Source organism: Diaporthe citri (genome assembly GCF_014595645.1).
Source record: "Diaporthe citri strain NFHF-8-4 chromosome Unknown scaffold_8, whole genome shotgun sequence".
NCBI classification, from domain to species: Eukaryota; Fungi; Ascomycota; class Sordariomycetes; order Diaporthales; family Diaporthaceae; genus Diaporthe; species Diaporthe citri.
Window position 1 is genome coordinate 1,595,453 of NW_025064853.1, and position 16,076 is coordinate 1,611,528.

General features: G+C 53.7%; 8 protein-coding genes across 8 annotated transcripts; 2 read left to right on the top strand and 6 right to left on the bottom strand.

Annotated features, from left to right (window-relative positions):
* Window positions 1-401: 401 nt before the first annotated feature.
* Window positions 402-2,241, bottom strand: INS49_014802 (uncharacterized protein; the record flags this gene model as incomplete). Its single annotated transcript, XM_043175491.1, has 2 exons — window positions 402-1,527; window positions 1,616-2,241. The coding sequence occupies 2 exons, from the start codon at window positions 2,239-2,241 to the stop codon at window positions 402-404; spliced, it is 1,752 nt and encodes a 583-aa protein (XP_043020448.1).
* A 754-nt stretch (window positions 2,242-2,995) lies between these two features.
* Window positions 2,996-4,180, bottom strand: INS49_014803 (uncharacterized protein; the record flags this gene model as incomplete). The annotated part of the gene is made up of 2 exons (XM_043175492.1): window positions 2,996-3,524; window positions 3,609-4,180. The coding sequence occupies 2 exons, from the start codon at window positions 4,178-4,180 to the stop codon at window positions 2,996-2,998; spliced, it is 1,101 nt and encodes a 366-aa protein (XP_043020449.1).
* Window positions 4,181-4,607: 427 nt separating this feature from the next.
* INS49_014804 (uncharacterized protein) lies at window positions 4,608-6,524 on the top strand (the record flags this gene model as incomplete). Its single annotated transcript, XM_043175493.1, has 5 exons — window positions 4,608-4,831; window positions 5,414-5,501; window positions 5,558-5,740; window positions 5,807-6,107; window positions 6,175-6,524. 5 exons carry the CDS (start codon window positions 4,608-4,610, stop codon window positions 6,522-6,524), a joined length of 1,146 nt encoding a protein of 381 aa, XP_043020450.1.
* A 122-nt stretch (window positions 6,525-6,646) lies between these two features.
* Window positions 6,647-8,517, bottom strand: INS49_014805 (uncharacterized protein; the record flags this gene model as incomplete). Its single annotated transcript, XM_043175494.1, has 3 exons — window positions 6,647-6,733; window positions 6,792-7,452; window positions 7,529-8,517. The coding sequence occupies 3 exons, from the start codon at window positions 8,515-8,517 to the stop codon at window positions 6,647-6,649; spliced, it is 1,737 nt and encodes a 578-aa protein (XP_043020451.1).
* Window positions 8,518-8,933: 416 nt separating this feature from the next.
* On the bottom strand, window positions 8,934-9,257 carry INS49_014806 (uncharacterized protein; the record flags this gene model as incomplete). The annotated part of the gene is made up of 1 exon (XM_043175495.1): window positions 8,934-9,257. The coding sequence occupies one exon, from the start codon at window positions 9,255-9,257 to the stop codon at window positions 8,934-8,936; it is 324 nt and encodes a 107-aa protein (XP_043020452.1).
* Window positions 9,258-10,497: 1,240 nt separating this feature from the next.
* Window positions 10,498-12,643, bottom strand: INS49_014807 (uncharacterized protein; the record flags this gene model as incomplete). The annotated part of the gene is made up of 2 exons (XM_043175496.1): window positions 10,498-12,105; window positions 12,170-12,643. The coding sequence occupies 2 exons, from the start codon at window positions 12,641-12,643 to the stop codon at window positions 10,498-10,500; spliced, it is 2,082 nt and encodes a 693-aa protein (XP_043020453.1).
* An 877-nt stretch (window positions 12,644-13,520) lies between these two features.
* Window positions 13,521-13,803, bottom strand: INS49_014808 (uncharacterized protein; the record flags this gene model as incomplete). The annotated part of the gene is made up of 2 exons (XM_043175497.1): window positions 13,521-13,662; window positions 13,736-13,803. 2 exons carry the CDS (start codon window positions 13,801-13,803, stop codon window positions 13,521-13,523), a joined length of 210 nt encoding a protein of 69 aa, XP_043020454.1.
* Window positions 13,804-14,403: 600 nt separating this feature from the next.
* On the top strand, window positions 14,404-15,841 carry INS49_014809 (uncharacterized protein; the record flags this gene model as incomplete). Its single annotated transcript, XM_043175498.1, has 2 exons — window positions 14,404-14,663; window positions 14,743-15,841. The coding sequence occupies 2 exons, from the start codon at window positions 14,404-14,406 to the stop codon at window positions 15,839-15,841; spliced, it is 1,359 nt and encodes a 452-aa protein (XP_043020455.1).
* Between the last annotated feature and the right edge of the window lie 235 nt (window positions 15,842-16,076).

The window sequence follows — 16,076 nt, forward strand, 5'->3', positions numbered from 1 at the left end:
TCTCTGCTAATTTGCGCACTAGGGCCTGAATGTATCTGTGTAATCTCTGTTCTATTCTTTGCGAATATCGGTTTTCTAATTTAATACTTCCTCACCTACCTCTTGGGACAGGGGAAAAAAGGATACACTTGACCAGGTTAAGTTTGTTAAACGGTACTAGTACCTGAGTAAGCACACATGGGAATTTGGAAATTGCACGGGTGGGCTCCCAGACTCCGGAAAACACACAACTTTACAAAAGTGGCAATAGTTGCACATTTGAGATACAGTTACAGATGTAAGGGGTCCAAAAAAAAAGGGGGGGGGTTGGGTTCCTAACCTACCTAAGTATATCTCTGTAGACTATACGCTAATGAGGACATGGGAATTCTTTGACTACAGGCTATGTACTGTCACCTGCATTAGACGCTGAATCCTATGGCTCGGAGAAGGGTGTATTCCACCGCTTCCTGGTCATCCACTTCATTTCCATGCCACGACACAAACTCATCGGGCCGTACCAGCACAATGCGAGCATCCCAAACGCTCGCAGCGTGCGCTTCTCCATACAACACAACTACCGATAGTGGTACTCTGTGTTTCCTCGCCGCTGCGCCGAAACACTCGACGGCCTTCTTTGCCCACGGGGATGGCTGGGCACGTGCATCCGGTCCATCGAAAACAACCAGCGTGAAAGCTTTGCCAAAATGGTCGTAGATTGGCTCGCCCCCTTTCAGCACGACGTGCGGGGCCCTGTACCCAGGGTATGTTGTCGGAGTGCACTTCCTGGCGTCAAACACGGGCGCGGCCCTGTCGTCATCTAGCGGGCTGTGTATGCAAATCCCGGACTGGTAGCCATATCCCATCTCGACACCGATACTCTGGTTATGCCCATCGTGGGTCTGAAGGAAATCGTGCACGGCAGCGCGCATGTCCCGGCCTTTGGGGCTGTCCGAATTGATGTGCTCGTCGATGCTGGTGGCGATGGGCAAGCGCGAGAGATTTCCCATGTGCGTCTTGGACCAATGGGCGACCAGCTCAGCAACTGGGCGACGCTCCTCCTCATATGAGGCGAGCAGCCTTGGACCCGCCCAGCCGTTAACCGAAGCAGCCAGCTTCCACCCCAGGTCGTACGCATCCGCTACACCAGAGTTCATGCCGTAGCCTCCTGTCGGCAGAACTTGGTGACAAGCGTCACCGGCGAGGAGGATGCGCTGTTTAGGCCCTGCGTATGACTGTGCCACTGCGATACTGGGACTCCATGTCGACCTGACGAGTACCTCGTCAATTTTGATGGGAAACGGATCCCCAATCCCGCCCAAGACGCTGGCGACAGCATCATCTGAGGAGATTCGGGCAGGGTCGTCGCCGGCATGTAAAAATAAATGGACCGTCCATGTATCGATCTCGTCCTGTGCAATCACCGCCCCCTTAACGCCACCGCCGTCTGCAGCTTTATTGGGGAAGAACAAGTGCCAGAACTGGCCTTGTTTCTGAATGCGTGATAGGTCCTTGGATTTGAAATGGACAAGAAGAGCCTGGGCTGGACTATAATGGTCGAATTAAATTAGTCAATCTTCGTCTGAACAGGAAATGGGTTCCATATGAATCTAACTAGAACCACAAGATCACTTACAGTGGGCCCCCATCCAGCTTGATACCCAAGCCTTCTCGCAGCACACTGCGAGCGCCGTCACACCCCACCACAAAATCAGCTTGAATGGAACGCTCGTCTCCTGTGGAGACCTGGCGACAGGTGACCTCAGCTCTTTCATCGTATTCTTTGGATGCTGTTACCTGCCATCCTGCGCGGAACTCGATCAAGGGGTTCGAGTCGCTCAGAGATTTAAGCCAAGCCTCAAATATCTCCTGCGAGATGCGAAGCCACGGCTCCATGGGCATGGTCCCATCGTTGCGGGCAGCAATCTCCCCGCGGTACTTGTCGACGCTGGGCAGCTGCCACGACGTGATGGCCTTGTCGGCGGCGAGGCCGCTGGAGAAAAGACAGGTGAAGGGGTGATGAGACGGGACGGCTCGCTCCCGTAGTCGCTGAGCGATGCCGAGCCTCTTGAGAATCTCCATGGACCTAGCTGTGGTCAGATCCATCTTGGGCCATCGCGTGGTCGTAAAGTTGCGCTCCAGTATCACGCTTCGAACACCATGGTGGGCAAGCGTCGTGGCGAGCACAAGCCCCACTGGGCCTCCCCCAACGATCAGGATCACGCCTGGCGCAAGGTGTTCGGTCTGAACCTTGGGCTGCATCTTGTCGAATCCTGGGTTGCTTCTCAACCGTAGCTAGGTACGAGACTGACTGCTACGTATTTTAGCATTTCTTTCAGTGTTCCAGTGTTGTAATCTCCAGCACACTTCAGTATACCTCGTTAGGTACCTAACTTTCGGACTTAACGGCACCCTTGTCTGGCAACGGACAATTGCGGACAATTACGGATGGCTGGTCCACGGTCTTGCGGACAATTGTGGGTCCAAACATTGAAGGAATGGCTTCTACCTACTAGACTAGTATCTACTTAGGGACAGTACCGAGGGCAGGTAACGTCAGCGCACCACATCCAGACAACTGCCAATTCAGATCACCCTTTCACGTACTAAACATATACTCCTTGTCAGCTCCACCAAATTAATTCTAAGCAAATTTCAAAAATAATACTCAAAAACAGGGTGATAAACAACAGGCCGAGCTGAATTGAAAAAGTGTGTTATGTGGGGGGGGGGGGTGCGTGACTAGGTACATGCTAAGCAGAATAAGTGCAGTGTAGAAGGAAAAGCATACACACCCGGGCATGCTGTGTGATTATATTCTGGGCTTTTTTGTTCCAAGTTCACAGTCAGATTGTTGGTTGCCAGTGGAGCTCCCGCGAAAACTACATGTCAAGAATTAATGCGTTTAATGCACTGAGCCTCAATGAATAGTGTTTGAATAGCCTTTCAAACGCCGTTATCTAGTACTCATTTCGGTTTCCTAACCTCATTAACATCCAGTAGCGTGGCTCAAATCTCAGCATCCCACACGGTAAACCAGTTTCTTCCCTCGAACCTCCCCCTGGCGCACCGCCTTAATACCCTCTGACACCTTGTTCAGCCCACCAGTGCGAACCTGGATAGGATGTGGCTTTATTTCCCTGGCATCCAGCAACTTTTGGGCGGTCTGGAACCAAGCCACGGCGAAGTCTCGGTCCTGAGGCTGGGCATCGCGTCGAAAAGGGCGCTTCCAGTTCACTGGCTGGTCAAAGATGGTCAAGGTGAGAATCCAGCTCGGGCGCACACTACGCCGCGTGTGACTGCGGAGGGGAAACGGGTCGAGGCTCAAGTACTGCCCGCCCGCCCGGCCCAGGGCCTCGTAACAGATGCGCATCGAGGCCGTGTCGCTGACGCAGTCGAGGGCATGCGCTAGCTTGTTGTCGCTGTACTCGCGGATTTCGTCACCGCACGTGGGGGAGTGGTAGTCGAACACGGCAGATGCCCCGAGCGACTTGAGCAGGTCGGCTTTGTCGGGCGAACAAGTCGCAACGGGAACGAGTCCGGAGCTGGTTTGCAGGGTATGTACGTCAGTAGCTATCCTAAAATGGCATCTCTCTGCGCCAACGTATGATGGCGATTCAAGCACGTACAGTCTGATCATCTGGATAGCCAGTGTGCCTGTTGCTGTGGAGCCACCATACACCAGGACATGGCGCGCGCCTGAGCCTGAGGTGGGTTTCTGCGTGGCATTCGAGGGCGACGGCAGGGGTAGTTTCAGAGACCGGTAGAGAGCCAGGCCTACAGTTGCCAATCCCACACCAAGCGTAGCCGCTTCCTCGAATGACATGTGTGAGGGTATCAGCAGCACAAGGCTCGCCGGTGCCGCCACCATTTGGGCGAAAGCGCCGTTGTTGTGCCTATCGGGGTTGTTGCCAAACACACAGCCGCAGACGCGGTCTCCGATGGCCAGGGGCCGCGTGGCCCGCTCGCCTGCGTGGTCGGCCCCCAGGGCGATGATCTCGCCGGAATAATCGAACCCCAATGTTGCCCCGGTCGTTGGCGAGAAATCTGCGGATTTCCCATCCACGGGGTTGATGGCGACGCAGGCGACACGAACGAGCACCTCGTCTTCCCTAAGCTGTGGAACTTCGCTGGTGACGGCCTCGATGGATCCGTTTTCACCGATCTTGACAGCGGTGTGAGTATTGATTGATCTTGCCATGTTGATGCTGAATAGTGGTTCGAATTTTGGGGATGATGCTCTGGGTCTCTTGTTCTCACAGAAGAGTCGAGATTGGCCTTGTCAAATCACAAAGTTGGGAAATTTTTAGGCAAAGAATGACACTGAGCATTCTCTTTCAGAGGATTCCCGAGGTATGCCCGTTCCGCCCCGTTGTGCGCCGCGAAGGTCCGAAATGCCCGTTGCAGGATCACGGTCTGACTGTGCCTCGCCGCGAGACAAGGGCGCACGGAATCATGCCACTGGGCAGGTAGGGACTTCTTAGGCACCATGATTGACTTCGGCAGGCCTCTCAAACAGATTTGTAACTACAGATAGTACATAATACAAATATACAGGTTGATGTCAAAATCCGTTGATGTGCTTCGTCTTGACTCATTCAGTGAACTCGTATCAGAACCGGTGCATAATGGATTTCGTCAACACAACGAACGGCCCGCGGGCCTCTGCCAACAGCCTCGGGCAGGTCGTTTTCCCGTACGAACAGATCATCCTCGCGTCGCTCACTGGTTTCCTCATCATACTCTTGTCTTTCCGCCTGATTCCCTCATCCTCGGTCACCATCAAAGACGATACAGGCCGCGCAATCAAAACAATTCAGTCCGATTCTCGAGTGGCCAAGTTTATTGACAGGTGAGCAAACCATAAGCCTCTATCGAGAATACAAATTCCTGTGATAGAGTTCAATTGTTTATATCTCGACAGCCTGCGATTGTCCGCCCAGGGCAGATCAATGGCTGGCAATGAACCGTACTTGACATATAACGGCCGGCAACAAGAGTTGGTCATCTCAAGGCCGAACCATATCAAAGACTTTTATAAAGATGATACCAAGGGTAAAAGATGACTTGCGGCTTCATTTCATGTATATATTCTTGCAGTCAATTAGAGCTGACAGACGGTGAGCAGAGCACACAAAGCCCCATAACTTGAACATGGGCGCGTACTTTGGAAGGTAATATATCTATACTATGCACGTATAGGTCGCCCGCAAATAACGAATTGCTAATCAATTCCTGGAAATAGAATCCTTGGGGATGCCGTCGGGGTCTTAGCCGGAGAGAGATGGGGTATTATCCGCAAGTACTTTGATCCCGAGTTTTCGTTTAAGAAAAGCAGACAAAGTATTCCCACGTTTATCAACAGGATTTCCAAATGGGCCGATCAGTTGCATGCGTCTTCTCCAGTGCCAGATCACGATCGCGGCCCTGCTAGGTTCGTTCTGGACGCCAGTAAGCCCAGCAAATTTGTGACTTTCGAGCTGGTGGCATATCAGTTGTATGGTGAACCATTCAACGACGAGGTAAGAATGGAGGGACGTTCTGCCCAGTCAAAATAAAATGCTAAAAACAACAACAGCTATACAAGGAGCTGCTTGAGATCAACAGTCTGCACGAGGTTGTGTTACACGATGTCATTCTGAACAATGGTTTGACCACCAAGGTTGGGAGTTGGCTCAACAGGGCTGCGGCCAGACGAATGACAGAGTACAACATGGTGTGGAAGGCATACAACATGAAGATCATAAATCGAGCACGCAAGGTAGGTTTTATCATAATCCGGATGGACGCAGCCCGCCAGCCACTCACTTACAACTTGTCAACTCAGACGAACTGTTCTTGCCCCGTGGAGAGGATGTTCCGCGGCGTCGAGCATGGGGAGCTAAAATTAACCGAGTTTTTACATACACTCGATGAAGTCCTTTTCGCCAATGTTGAGGTCAGCGCCGCTGTACTCAACACACTCCTGACCAACCTTGCAGCCAATCAGGACTTCCAGTCACGGTTGCGAGACGAAGTCACTTCGTGGGCCGCCGAGGAATCTGGCAACTTGGAAACTTTCCTCAGCAAGCAGGACACCCTCCTCAATTTCGCTGTCATGGAGAGCATGCGTCTTTCTCCCGCATTTTGTGAGTCGACTCGTATCCCGGCTGAAGGCCAGCGAGGCTGACGCGCGATTTTCCCCGCATGGATCAGCCTTCTCTCTCCCAGAGTGCACCTCCACCGACAAGAATATCGGCGGCTACAAAGTGCCTGGAAACACGGCAGTCGTGATTGATGCACGCAGGCTGAACACGGATCCCGATAGCTGGGGTACAGACAGCGGCGAATTCAGGCCCGAGAGGTTTCGGCAGGTGCCACTGAGCAGGTGCCGCTATAGTTACATGCGGTTCGGCACCGGCGGCGCCAGCGGTCGGTGTCTGGGCAAGAACGTGGCTGACATTGTCTTCAAACTCACCGTCATGGAGGTCTTGAAGCGCTTCTCTCTTTGCAGGCCGCACGCACTAGCCGTTAATGATGTTGAGTTTGCTGCTCTGGAGGACTAGATGCACTGGAAGGAACAGCACTTGAGAGACTTGATCCTTGGAGAAACAGAGAAAGACGAAATTTAGTCTATTATACACACTCAACCTCCCTCACTCCCTCCCTCTCTCTTCGTGTCTGTGTCTTAAAGTGATACATGAATGTTTTGGTCATCCCACATGGAAAGAAGCCTGGACGGATCAAACTCCAAGTTGAACGCAGGATCGCCGATCTAGCAGATGCCTATTAGCAGGAGTCAATGAACAAGTATCCTCAGGTGCGTAACATACCAATGAATTGAACAATTCATCATTAGATAAGACTTGATTGTTCTCCACGTCGAAGAGGCCGCTAGTAAGTGGCGAATATTCCGGGAGTTGAGCCGTGTGGATATACTGCTCCAGCATATTCCGGCAGGCCTGTAGACTATCCTTCAGCGCCTCACGAGCCGTGGCTTCAGGGGGGTTTCCAGTCCCCAGGGCACGGATCTGTGCGAGGGTGGTGTTGAGAAAGACATAACGCTTTAGGCTGGGGTCACCCCGTGCGACAAGACGCTCTAGTTGCTTCTGCACATGCTCCAAGGTCTGGACCATTAGAGCGCGGGAGGCACGGGCCATGTCCACGACCACGGAACGAGAAGCATGCTCAGGCCCCGTCTTTCCTCCCTCCTCGTATAACTGTGATAGTACTTCGAGACAGACTGTTGTGATGGCATCTAAAGAGATGGCGCCCTTGAAGGTGCCTGTGGACATCATTGTCAACCGGGCAAACTCATCTACAGTTCCAGATGAGGCATCCAGGTCCCCGAGATGCGAGAGTAGCACCATGGCAGACTCCAAGCCGACCTTGCGTGAGAAGTGGAAGCGTGGGTCTCCGGCACCCCTGAGCACGAACGGCCTGTGTAGCAGAAGGATGGCACGGTGCAGTATCATATCTGTCAGCTTCTTGTGACTACCAGATACGGAACTGATTAGTTTACGTAGGGCACGATCAGATGGGGGAGTCCTGTGATTTGGGTGCTGCGTACAAGATGTTGTTTTTCTGGCCCGCCCGCGAGTGAAAAAGAACCTCACTCTTCTGAGAGAAAGACTGTAGCTCCGTGCCAAGCCGGAGTGCGGTGTCATAACACTGCTCCGTTCCTCTGCTTTTATTCAGAAATTTCATAGTGTCGAGGCGGCAGCGGATCGATTGGTGCAGGAGCACCTGGATGGAAGTCTGGGTGAATTCGGCTTCTGGCCGCGGGGGCGGGGGCACTGATGTGTGTTGATCAAACTCTGCGTCATTCAAGTTCGATGGAGGCTCAGTGTCGAAGTCGTCCAGGCAGAACATGGGAGACATGTAGGCGTCTATGGACGTCTGCAGCAGCAACTCCAGGACGGTCGCCCACAACCGTCTGCGCGTCTCGGCGTCCACGAACGAGAGTTCGGGGAAATGCTTGGGATCTCGGTGCAAGCCTTGCATACAGGCAAAATGGAGAAGGGATCCTGAAAGAGTCCAGTTTGAGCCGCTGTTGCCAATGGAATGAGCCTGGCGGGCCAGAATCAACAGACAGTGGACCTGTAAGCCCTCCTGGCCAGCAGTCGATCTCTCAGCAGGGCCCGTCAACCACCACTGTGCGGCGAAGACCCACTGTGATACATAAGGGCACACCGACATGAAGACCTCTTCCTCGCGTTCAACACTGCAGCCAAGGGCGAGGATCAGAAGAATCTTGATCCTGAAGCCGGCGGAAGCAGCCTGGGGTCGTTCCCAGTACTCAGTGTACTGCTTCCTGAAGGAGGGTATGTGTACCACTCGGTACATCAACTCAAAGGTCCTCAAGTACGATTCAACAAGCCGGTCGCATTTCTCTCGTGGGGGCAGGCTGTTCATCACAGCGGGAAACGGATCCTCGGCCTTGACTCGCTGATGCTCCTTGACACGCTTCCTCAGCGCTCGACAAGTGTCCACAGAGGCGATGACTTCGGCAGCAACTGCTGTATCACTCGGAGGACTGGATTTGGTGCTTGCCATCATGCGGTGGAAAAGATGGAAATCCTGTAGGAATTATTAGGGCATATATATCGACCAGGTTGCAGCTATTCGTTTGCTTTTATATAGGCTTTGGAGATAATCAGCACCCACCTGCTCCAGAGAATTACGGTAGTGACTTGGTCCCAAGAACCTTGTCTTTCTCTTGCCAACACGGACCCGAGGTGCAGCCGTCGGAACAGAGAGAGAGCTCGGTCGTAACGGATCTGAGAGACGTTGCTCGATGTGGCTTAATCGAGTATTTAGGGTGCCAATGTTCTGCTGAAGGGATGTAGAGCTGTTGGTCTTTGGGTCCTTCTTGAGCTGATGTTGGGCTGGATGGTGATTGGGAGCGCCCCCGGATGATAAGAGGCGTTCTATGCTGGCGACACGGTTCTGGAGGTTGTGCAGTGTCTGGTCGATCATGGAACTCGCGGGGCCAGGAGGATCAGCAGGCTGAACAGGATGAGCAGGTGACTCTGCGGGTCCTTCAGCAGAACTAATTGAAGGCTGTCCCTGCAGCGATGGCTCGGGCGCAGGTTGTACCGGTCGAAGGGCTGTGGGAGGTGGGGTTTCATGGGCATGAAGAGGCCCGTAACGACATGAGCTGGCGGCGCCGCCCTTTGTACAGGGACCGCAAGGTTCCTCGCGGTCGCATTTGACCTTCCGCCGGTGACATCGCTCACAAGAAAGCATCGGACGCCTTCTCTTGCGAGACGATAGGTGGCGTGGTGGCCTTCTGCCATTGGCAGCAGTGGCAGCAGCAGTGGCAGGGGGATCCGGGCTCAAGGCTGCCTCTGGCGCTGGGGCGAGTGTCCCCAGCGCTGGTGATCTTGCCCCGAACATTCCTAGGTACTGTACAGTACCGGGTAGCTAGAGTTAGCTAGGTGGTTGTCCTCCGATGCATTGATAGCTCGCTTGACGCTCAAACACCACAATAGCGCTGTGCAACGCATATGATGTGTAGTGATGACTTTGTTGTCTGGAGAATAGGCCGTAGGAACACCGAGCACGTCGGTGTTTTAGGGCATGCTCCACCGTCAGCTTCAGGTGGGGGCTGCAAATTGCCCACGGCAGGTCCCGGTTTTAATCATGCTAGCTATTAATACTGCAGACTACCTGTCAGATATGACGGGCCTGGCGACTGCCTAAGGCATCCATAGATTGACGATGCCAGAAACAAGTTTTATCACACATCGAATCGAGCACGGTAGAATCATAGTTGATTATCAAAGGGAGAAACGAGCCCTCAGAAGCGGGCTCGGAAGCGCTATCTACATAAATATTAGCTGAAATAATTATAATAATTAAAGAAATTATTTATAAAACTGAGCCTGTAATTATTATATATTAAATCAAGTGTAGTGGAATTATAATTAATTATTAAAGGAGAAATAAGCCCTTAAAAGAGGGCTTAGAAGCGCTATATATACGGGTTTATAGTGGAGCCCTTGACTCATCACAAGTTTGCCCTGGCTAACTCAGAGATAGCACACCAACTAATATCTTCTGGCCCGCTTGCCGCTGCACCGTATATTACATTACTAGCGATTAATTCAACATCATCAGCTTTCACAGGAACACAAACACATGACATCGCGGCCCACGCGGGCTCTACCCAGCCAAAGAAACAGACGGCGCTCTTTTCACCGCAGCACGCCGACCCGAGAACCACAGCGCCTGGCTGCTCAGCGCGCAGACCACAGACGGCACACGCCGCCAAAACAGGACCATGCAACTAGGGCCTTGGGGGACGCGCGCGGCGCCGGTGGAGGATCTTGTGCTACACGAACACCCCGAGAAAGGTGTTGTCGACCGAGGAGCTGCAGGCCGGGCCGGCGCAGCGGCAGAGGTTTACTGCCGGGGCGTTGGTGCAAATTACAAATATCGGATCGCTGAGAATCGTTGAGGTGCATCGGGTTTACAGTTCACAATTGCACTTTGCAGGGAACCGTAAAGTCATAGACCGCATCTGAATTGCCCATGCTACATCAATTGAAATGGCGTCTTGTCTGAATCTATCAGCGGCTCCTCCGTAGTCCTACTTTGTAACAGATGGTAGCAGTACCTCAGGCTCTCTCTCGCCGCCCTGAAAATGCTCTCGTTCTCGTTTTGCCCGGCCTTGATAGCTGTGATTTGGCCCAGGACTGAGCGAAACAGGACGTACGCACGGATATCCGTTTCCCCGGCGTTGATGCGGTGTTGGCACAAAACAATGGACCGTTCGATGGCCCGCCACCAGTCTTTTAACATCGCCTGCTTGGATTCGACAGTCGGCGCTGTGGACAGGGCGAGCGGGTCGTCCGCCAGCTCGTGGAAGACTTCGAGACAGACGGACGTTGTCGCATGGATCAGAACAGACTTGAAGACGCCGCCGGCAGTACCCACAAAAAAACATCCGTGGTCGTAGTCTGGCAATGCGGTATCATGTGACACAGGAGACAACAAACGGAGCAAAAGGAGGGACGTTTCGCGGCAGACGTGGCGCGAGAAGAAGTAGGTCGGATTGGCCCCGGCTTTGCTGGCGAATGGATGATGTAGTGCCAGCCGGAACCGGCGCGTGAGAATATTGCACAGACGCCACGGGATGGCCATATTGCTGCTGCCAATATCTGACTCAGGAAACACTCGCAGATGATGCGAGTCGGAACGGGAGGACTCGACGAGCTGTCTGTCCAGCCGTATGACTTCCTCGTAGGAAATACTGTTGACATCAGGACTGTTGAGGAGTTTGGCTATCTTCAGCCGCACGGGTAATGACCGCATGAGGGCAGTCTGGATGGGGCTCTGGGATTGAGCTTGTATCTGCTCGGATGCGGTCACGGCCGTGTGTAGAAGATGGTTGTCGGCTAGATGTTCTGGAAGGAGCAGTGGATGCTCTCCCAGATCAAGGCTGGATTGTATCGAAAGCTCCGTGACGGTGCACCAGAGAGAATGTCGCAGTTGGACTTGGGCAACGTCGGATTGACAGCCAGAGGCCGGCTTGCGCTGCTGTAGACCCATACGGTTGGCCAGCCTCAAGGCGTAGTCGGCGGAGAGGGAGGACTCCTCATCATCCAGGCCACACGGGAAGAGCTGACGCGCCAGAAGGAAGAGACACAACGTCTGCAGCTTGGGGATGCCCAGTGCCTCTCTTGGAAACTCCGTCTTGAACCAGGAGCGGGCAGTCAGCATCCACTTGCGGGCACGCGAGTGCAGCTGGCTCTGAAGCGAGGCCGGCAGGCCGCCGCTGTAGACAGAAGATCCGATAGCCAGGACAAGGCACACTATCGTCGACATCGCTGAGCTGCGTTGAGCATCCTGACCAGAGAGCTCCAGCCAATAGTTATCATACTCGTCCTGGAATGAAGGTCGGTGCAGCGTAGGGAAGACTGGACCAAATGTTTCAAAATACATCTCCACAAGCTTGTTGGACAAATCCCGTGAAGGGAGCATGCACCGACTGTCAGAGTCCGGCATGGCCCCTGCAGCAGATGACAGGGACTTGTTTCTTATGCCTTCTGCCAAATGCTTGCATTCACCGTACAAGTACTGGAGATCTGAATCTGCTAATCTGTCGCTGGCCTGGTTGGACAAGAATGTGATCTTGTCAAACTGCAAGTTCCATTGTTAGTGAGAGTAACTGATATGCGACCAAGAAACAGTTTCGTTTGCATACCTGGTCAAAAGCAGTTTCCCAGTGACTTCCTCCCCAAGTTCTAGTCTGCGCGAATGTCACGGCAGGTCCATCGTGTTGTGCAGAGTCCGGCGTTCCAGTTCGAATTGAGCCTTGAATGCTGCAGGGACCAAAAGGACTAGAGAGCTCTACTTGTCCCAAAACGTCAATCGGGAAGAAGCTGCAATCATCTTCGCTTCCGGATGTTCCATTCGAAAATGCGTGAATGTGGTCAAGCAGACTGGACTCATTGCTGATAGCATCTAGATTCAAGTCTAGATCATCGTAGAAGGGCTTGCAGAACTCGGAGTCAGGTGTGATGCTGGCGGGCGGGCCGGGGGACGGCAACGAACTGAGTGAGGGCGTCTGTAAAGAGCTGGTCGTCGTCGCCGTCGCCGTCGCCGGGAAGTAGGATCGCCGCGTTCGGTTTTTTTCGTGGTTAGGGTGGCCGTAGTTGCACACGATATCGGACTTCATGCAGGGACCGCAGGGTGAGACGCGATCACACTTGATCTTGCGTCGACGGCACTCATCACAAGCCAGAGCCGGCCGACGACGTTTTCGACCATAGTCGGAGAGATATGAAAATGGCTGGCTGTCCATGATTTGGTGCTGGGCAAGTTTACAGATGCAATCAATTAATTACTGGCGGGTGTAGTCCACGCAGGTACGAAGAACTCAGAAGGGTTGATGGGCCTTTTAATACGAAGTCGATATCACTCAGCCCACTCCGGTTTTGCATATCCCCACCTGGAATTGGTGTTGGTAATCCTTCATTAGAAAGGATGGGTGGTTGCCTTCTACACAAAACGTCGAGCAACGGCGACTGGCCGTAGGGCGGAAAAGCGCCCCATCAGACTGCAAGGCACCACTGTAAGCGAATGAAAAGCACTGTTCACAGCGCTGCATGTTGGTACGCATCTTTCCAAATATAGGTGTCGTTCTTTATCATCGTATCTCACAATTACCACCGCTGTTCACGTCACACCGTCACGCTTCACACTTGCAAAAGTTCGCAACATTACTATGGAACCCCTTTGGCTTGCCTCCCTCGCGCGGCGACGTGTGGCTTCGCAGGACTTTCCACATCCAAGAACTTCAATTCCTCATATATAAAAAAACACGCCGGTTGGATATCATAGCTGCCGTGGGGCGTACGGTACGACGGCTATAATGGTTCGTTACACAGCCTGATTGCGTGGCAGGGCAGTAGGCATCATTAACTTCTCGGGTACCTCGATGCCACCGATTTCGACAGCTCCTGACTGAAAATGATAAGGATTGCGATCCTTGCACCAATCTGTGTGGGTCTCTTTGTCTTGCCTTGCGACAAGCTTTCATGCCGCCGCTGGCATCATCTGACTGTACTATGTGGGTCCTCCCTGTCCTTGCCGCAAGTGCACGTTGGGCTTCGGGGCTGTGAACCGCGGCCCGGAGCCAGGGGAGGATTATGATTGTTATTGCCGTTGGTCCCATTGAAGGATGGATTGTGGGTGCTGCAAGTAACGTTAGCACTTATGTGGGTACTGGACGTCCAGTCACCTCAGCCACCCTGGGGCAGATACGTACGCTTTCCTTGCCACGACGTAGACGAATGTGCCGAGAGCAGTCACCTTGAGGGCTGTTCCGAGAGGCATCGTGATTGCTGGATGGCTTTTGTCCTTTGGCTGAAGTCTTGGAGGAGAGGCAGGTTCATAAGTGAGGATGAAAAAGGCAGCAGAATCCCCGGCCGTTCCAGGCTGTACTTTATAGGTGCAAGATATAGATGGCTTGAAAGAATGGCATCTGGGAGGATTCATGCCCTGGACTCTTATCCTCCGAAGCGACCGAGTAGGCAGCAAGGGGGCTGCGGCTCGGACATAAGGTCGAGGGTTTCTCGGCCATAACTACGGCTGTGATTGGTCTATATGTTGTCACGTCCGAGAGGACGGGAATAAGATGGTGGATTCAGCAGCCGCCTCGGGGCGGCCACAAACCACACGCAGGTTGAAGCCGACGACCTCGGTTTGACAATCGCCGACCGAAGACAAGAGAAGCAACCGGAGATATCGACTGGCAGAGCTCCAGAGCACCTAGATGTACAGGCCGAGCAACACCACTTATAAACCTGAATGTTGACACAGACTAAGAGATGGCTGAAGTGTTCCCAGCTAGAGTGTTGCCCATTCATTTCGCCTGCTTCTTCACGCTACACTGCAGTCAATTTGCTCACAACACTGTTCCGCTCGCTGCCTCTCATGGACCCCAACAATGCCTTCAAGCCGCCCCATGGTGGTGCGAACCATGCGTCCGCGTACGCCACGGCAGGAAATTCGAACAGTGATGCCAGTGCCAACCCGACAGCTAGCCTCTCAGATGGCTCGGCCCAGGGGGAGAGTGAGAAGGCAGTGGCACCGGCGCCCACGACGTTTCCGGACGGTGGCCTTCGCGCCTGGTCGGTGGCAGCCGGTCACGCAGGCGCCATGTTCTGCACATTTGGCTACATCAACTCATTTGGGTTTGTCACTCTGTTCCGTATTGAGAACCTTTTATTAGAAGCCCTTCTAAAGTCGGTCGCTAATCTTTGTTCCGCATAGAATCTACGAGGAATACTACGCATCTCACCAGCTCAAGGACTCCAGCAGCTCTGCCATCTCGTGGATTGGCTCGCTCAACCTCTTCTTCGTCTTCGTCGGCAGCTTGTTTGGCGGGCCAATGTTTGACAGGTACGGGGGCAAGGTGATCTTACCTGCTGCGTTGGTCTACGTCTTTTCCATCATGATGACGAGTCTCTGCCATGAGCTGTGGCAGTTCATCCTGGCCCAGGGCCTGCTCGGAGGCATTTCTCTCGGCATGACCATGGGCCCAGCCAATGCAGCCACGCCCCAGTACTTCCAGAAGCGTGGTGCTGCCGTGGGCCTTGCTGTCGCGGGCTCTTCAGTCGGCGGCGTGGTTTTCCCCATCGCCCTTGGCAAGATGTTTGCTAGTCCCAACGTCGGCTTCGCCTGGGCCGTCCGCATCTGCGGCTTTATCATCCTCGCCGTGTTGGGGCCTTCGTCCCTCCTGATCCGTCCCCGCCTGCCGCCTCGCAAGAGCAACCTGTTCCTGCCGTCAGCCTTCAAGGACGTGCAGTTCCTGTCTCTTACCGCAGCCCTGTTCTGTCTCTTCATCGGCATGTTCGTGCCCATTTTTTACATCCCGACGTACGCCATCAGCCAGGGCATGAGCAGTGGCCTAGCCTTTTACCTGGTGGCCATCTTGAACGCTGCCTCGTTGCCCGGTCGCATCCTGCCCGGCATCTTGTCGGACAAGCTCGGCCGTCTCAACTGCCTCATCCTCGCAGCCGCCTCCACCGGTATCGTCATTCTGTGCTGGAGCCGCGTCCACAGCAATGCCGCCATCATCGTTTTCACTGCCGTCTTTGGCTTTACCTCGGGGGCGATCTTCTCCGCGGGGTCTGTCTCCTTCGCCAGCGTCCCCAAGGATCCCCGCAACATCGGCACATACATGGGCATGGGTCTCGGAACGTCCAGCGTTGCCGCCTTGATTGGCCCGCCCGTCAACGGTGTCCTCGTGTCGACATATGGCGGCTACAACCAGGTTGCCATCTTTAGCGGCGTCTTCTGCCTGGCAGGTGGTGCTTTTACATTGATTGCCAAGTGGAGTGGAGGAAAAGGATTATTGTCCAAGAACTGATGCATCTTCAGGTCTGAAGGTCATCTTACAGTCTACGCAGACTTTGCAGGACTCTGCGTGATACTGGTGAAAGTTGACCAAACTTGCTAAGGGGCAGCACGTAGGGATGGTAAGCGCATGCCGCCTTTGCAGCACTGGCACGGCCCTGGAGGAGTGAAAACATGGGCGGGAAACGGGACACGGGATCGGGCCGCGCGGGGAACGATGATGATTATTCGGGATAGGTGAACAAAAG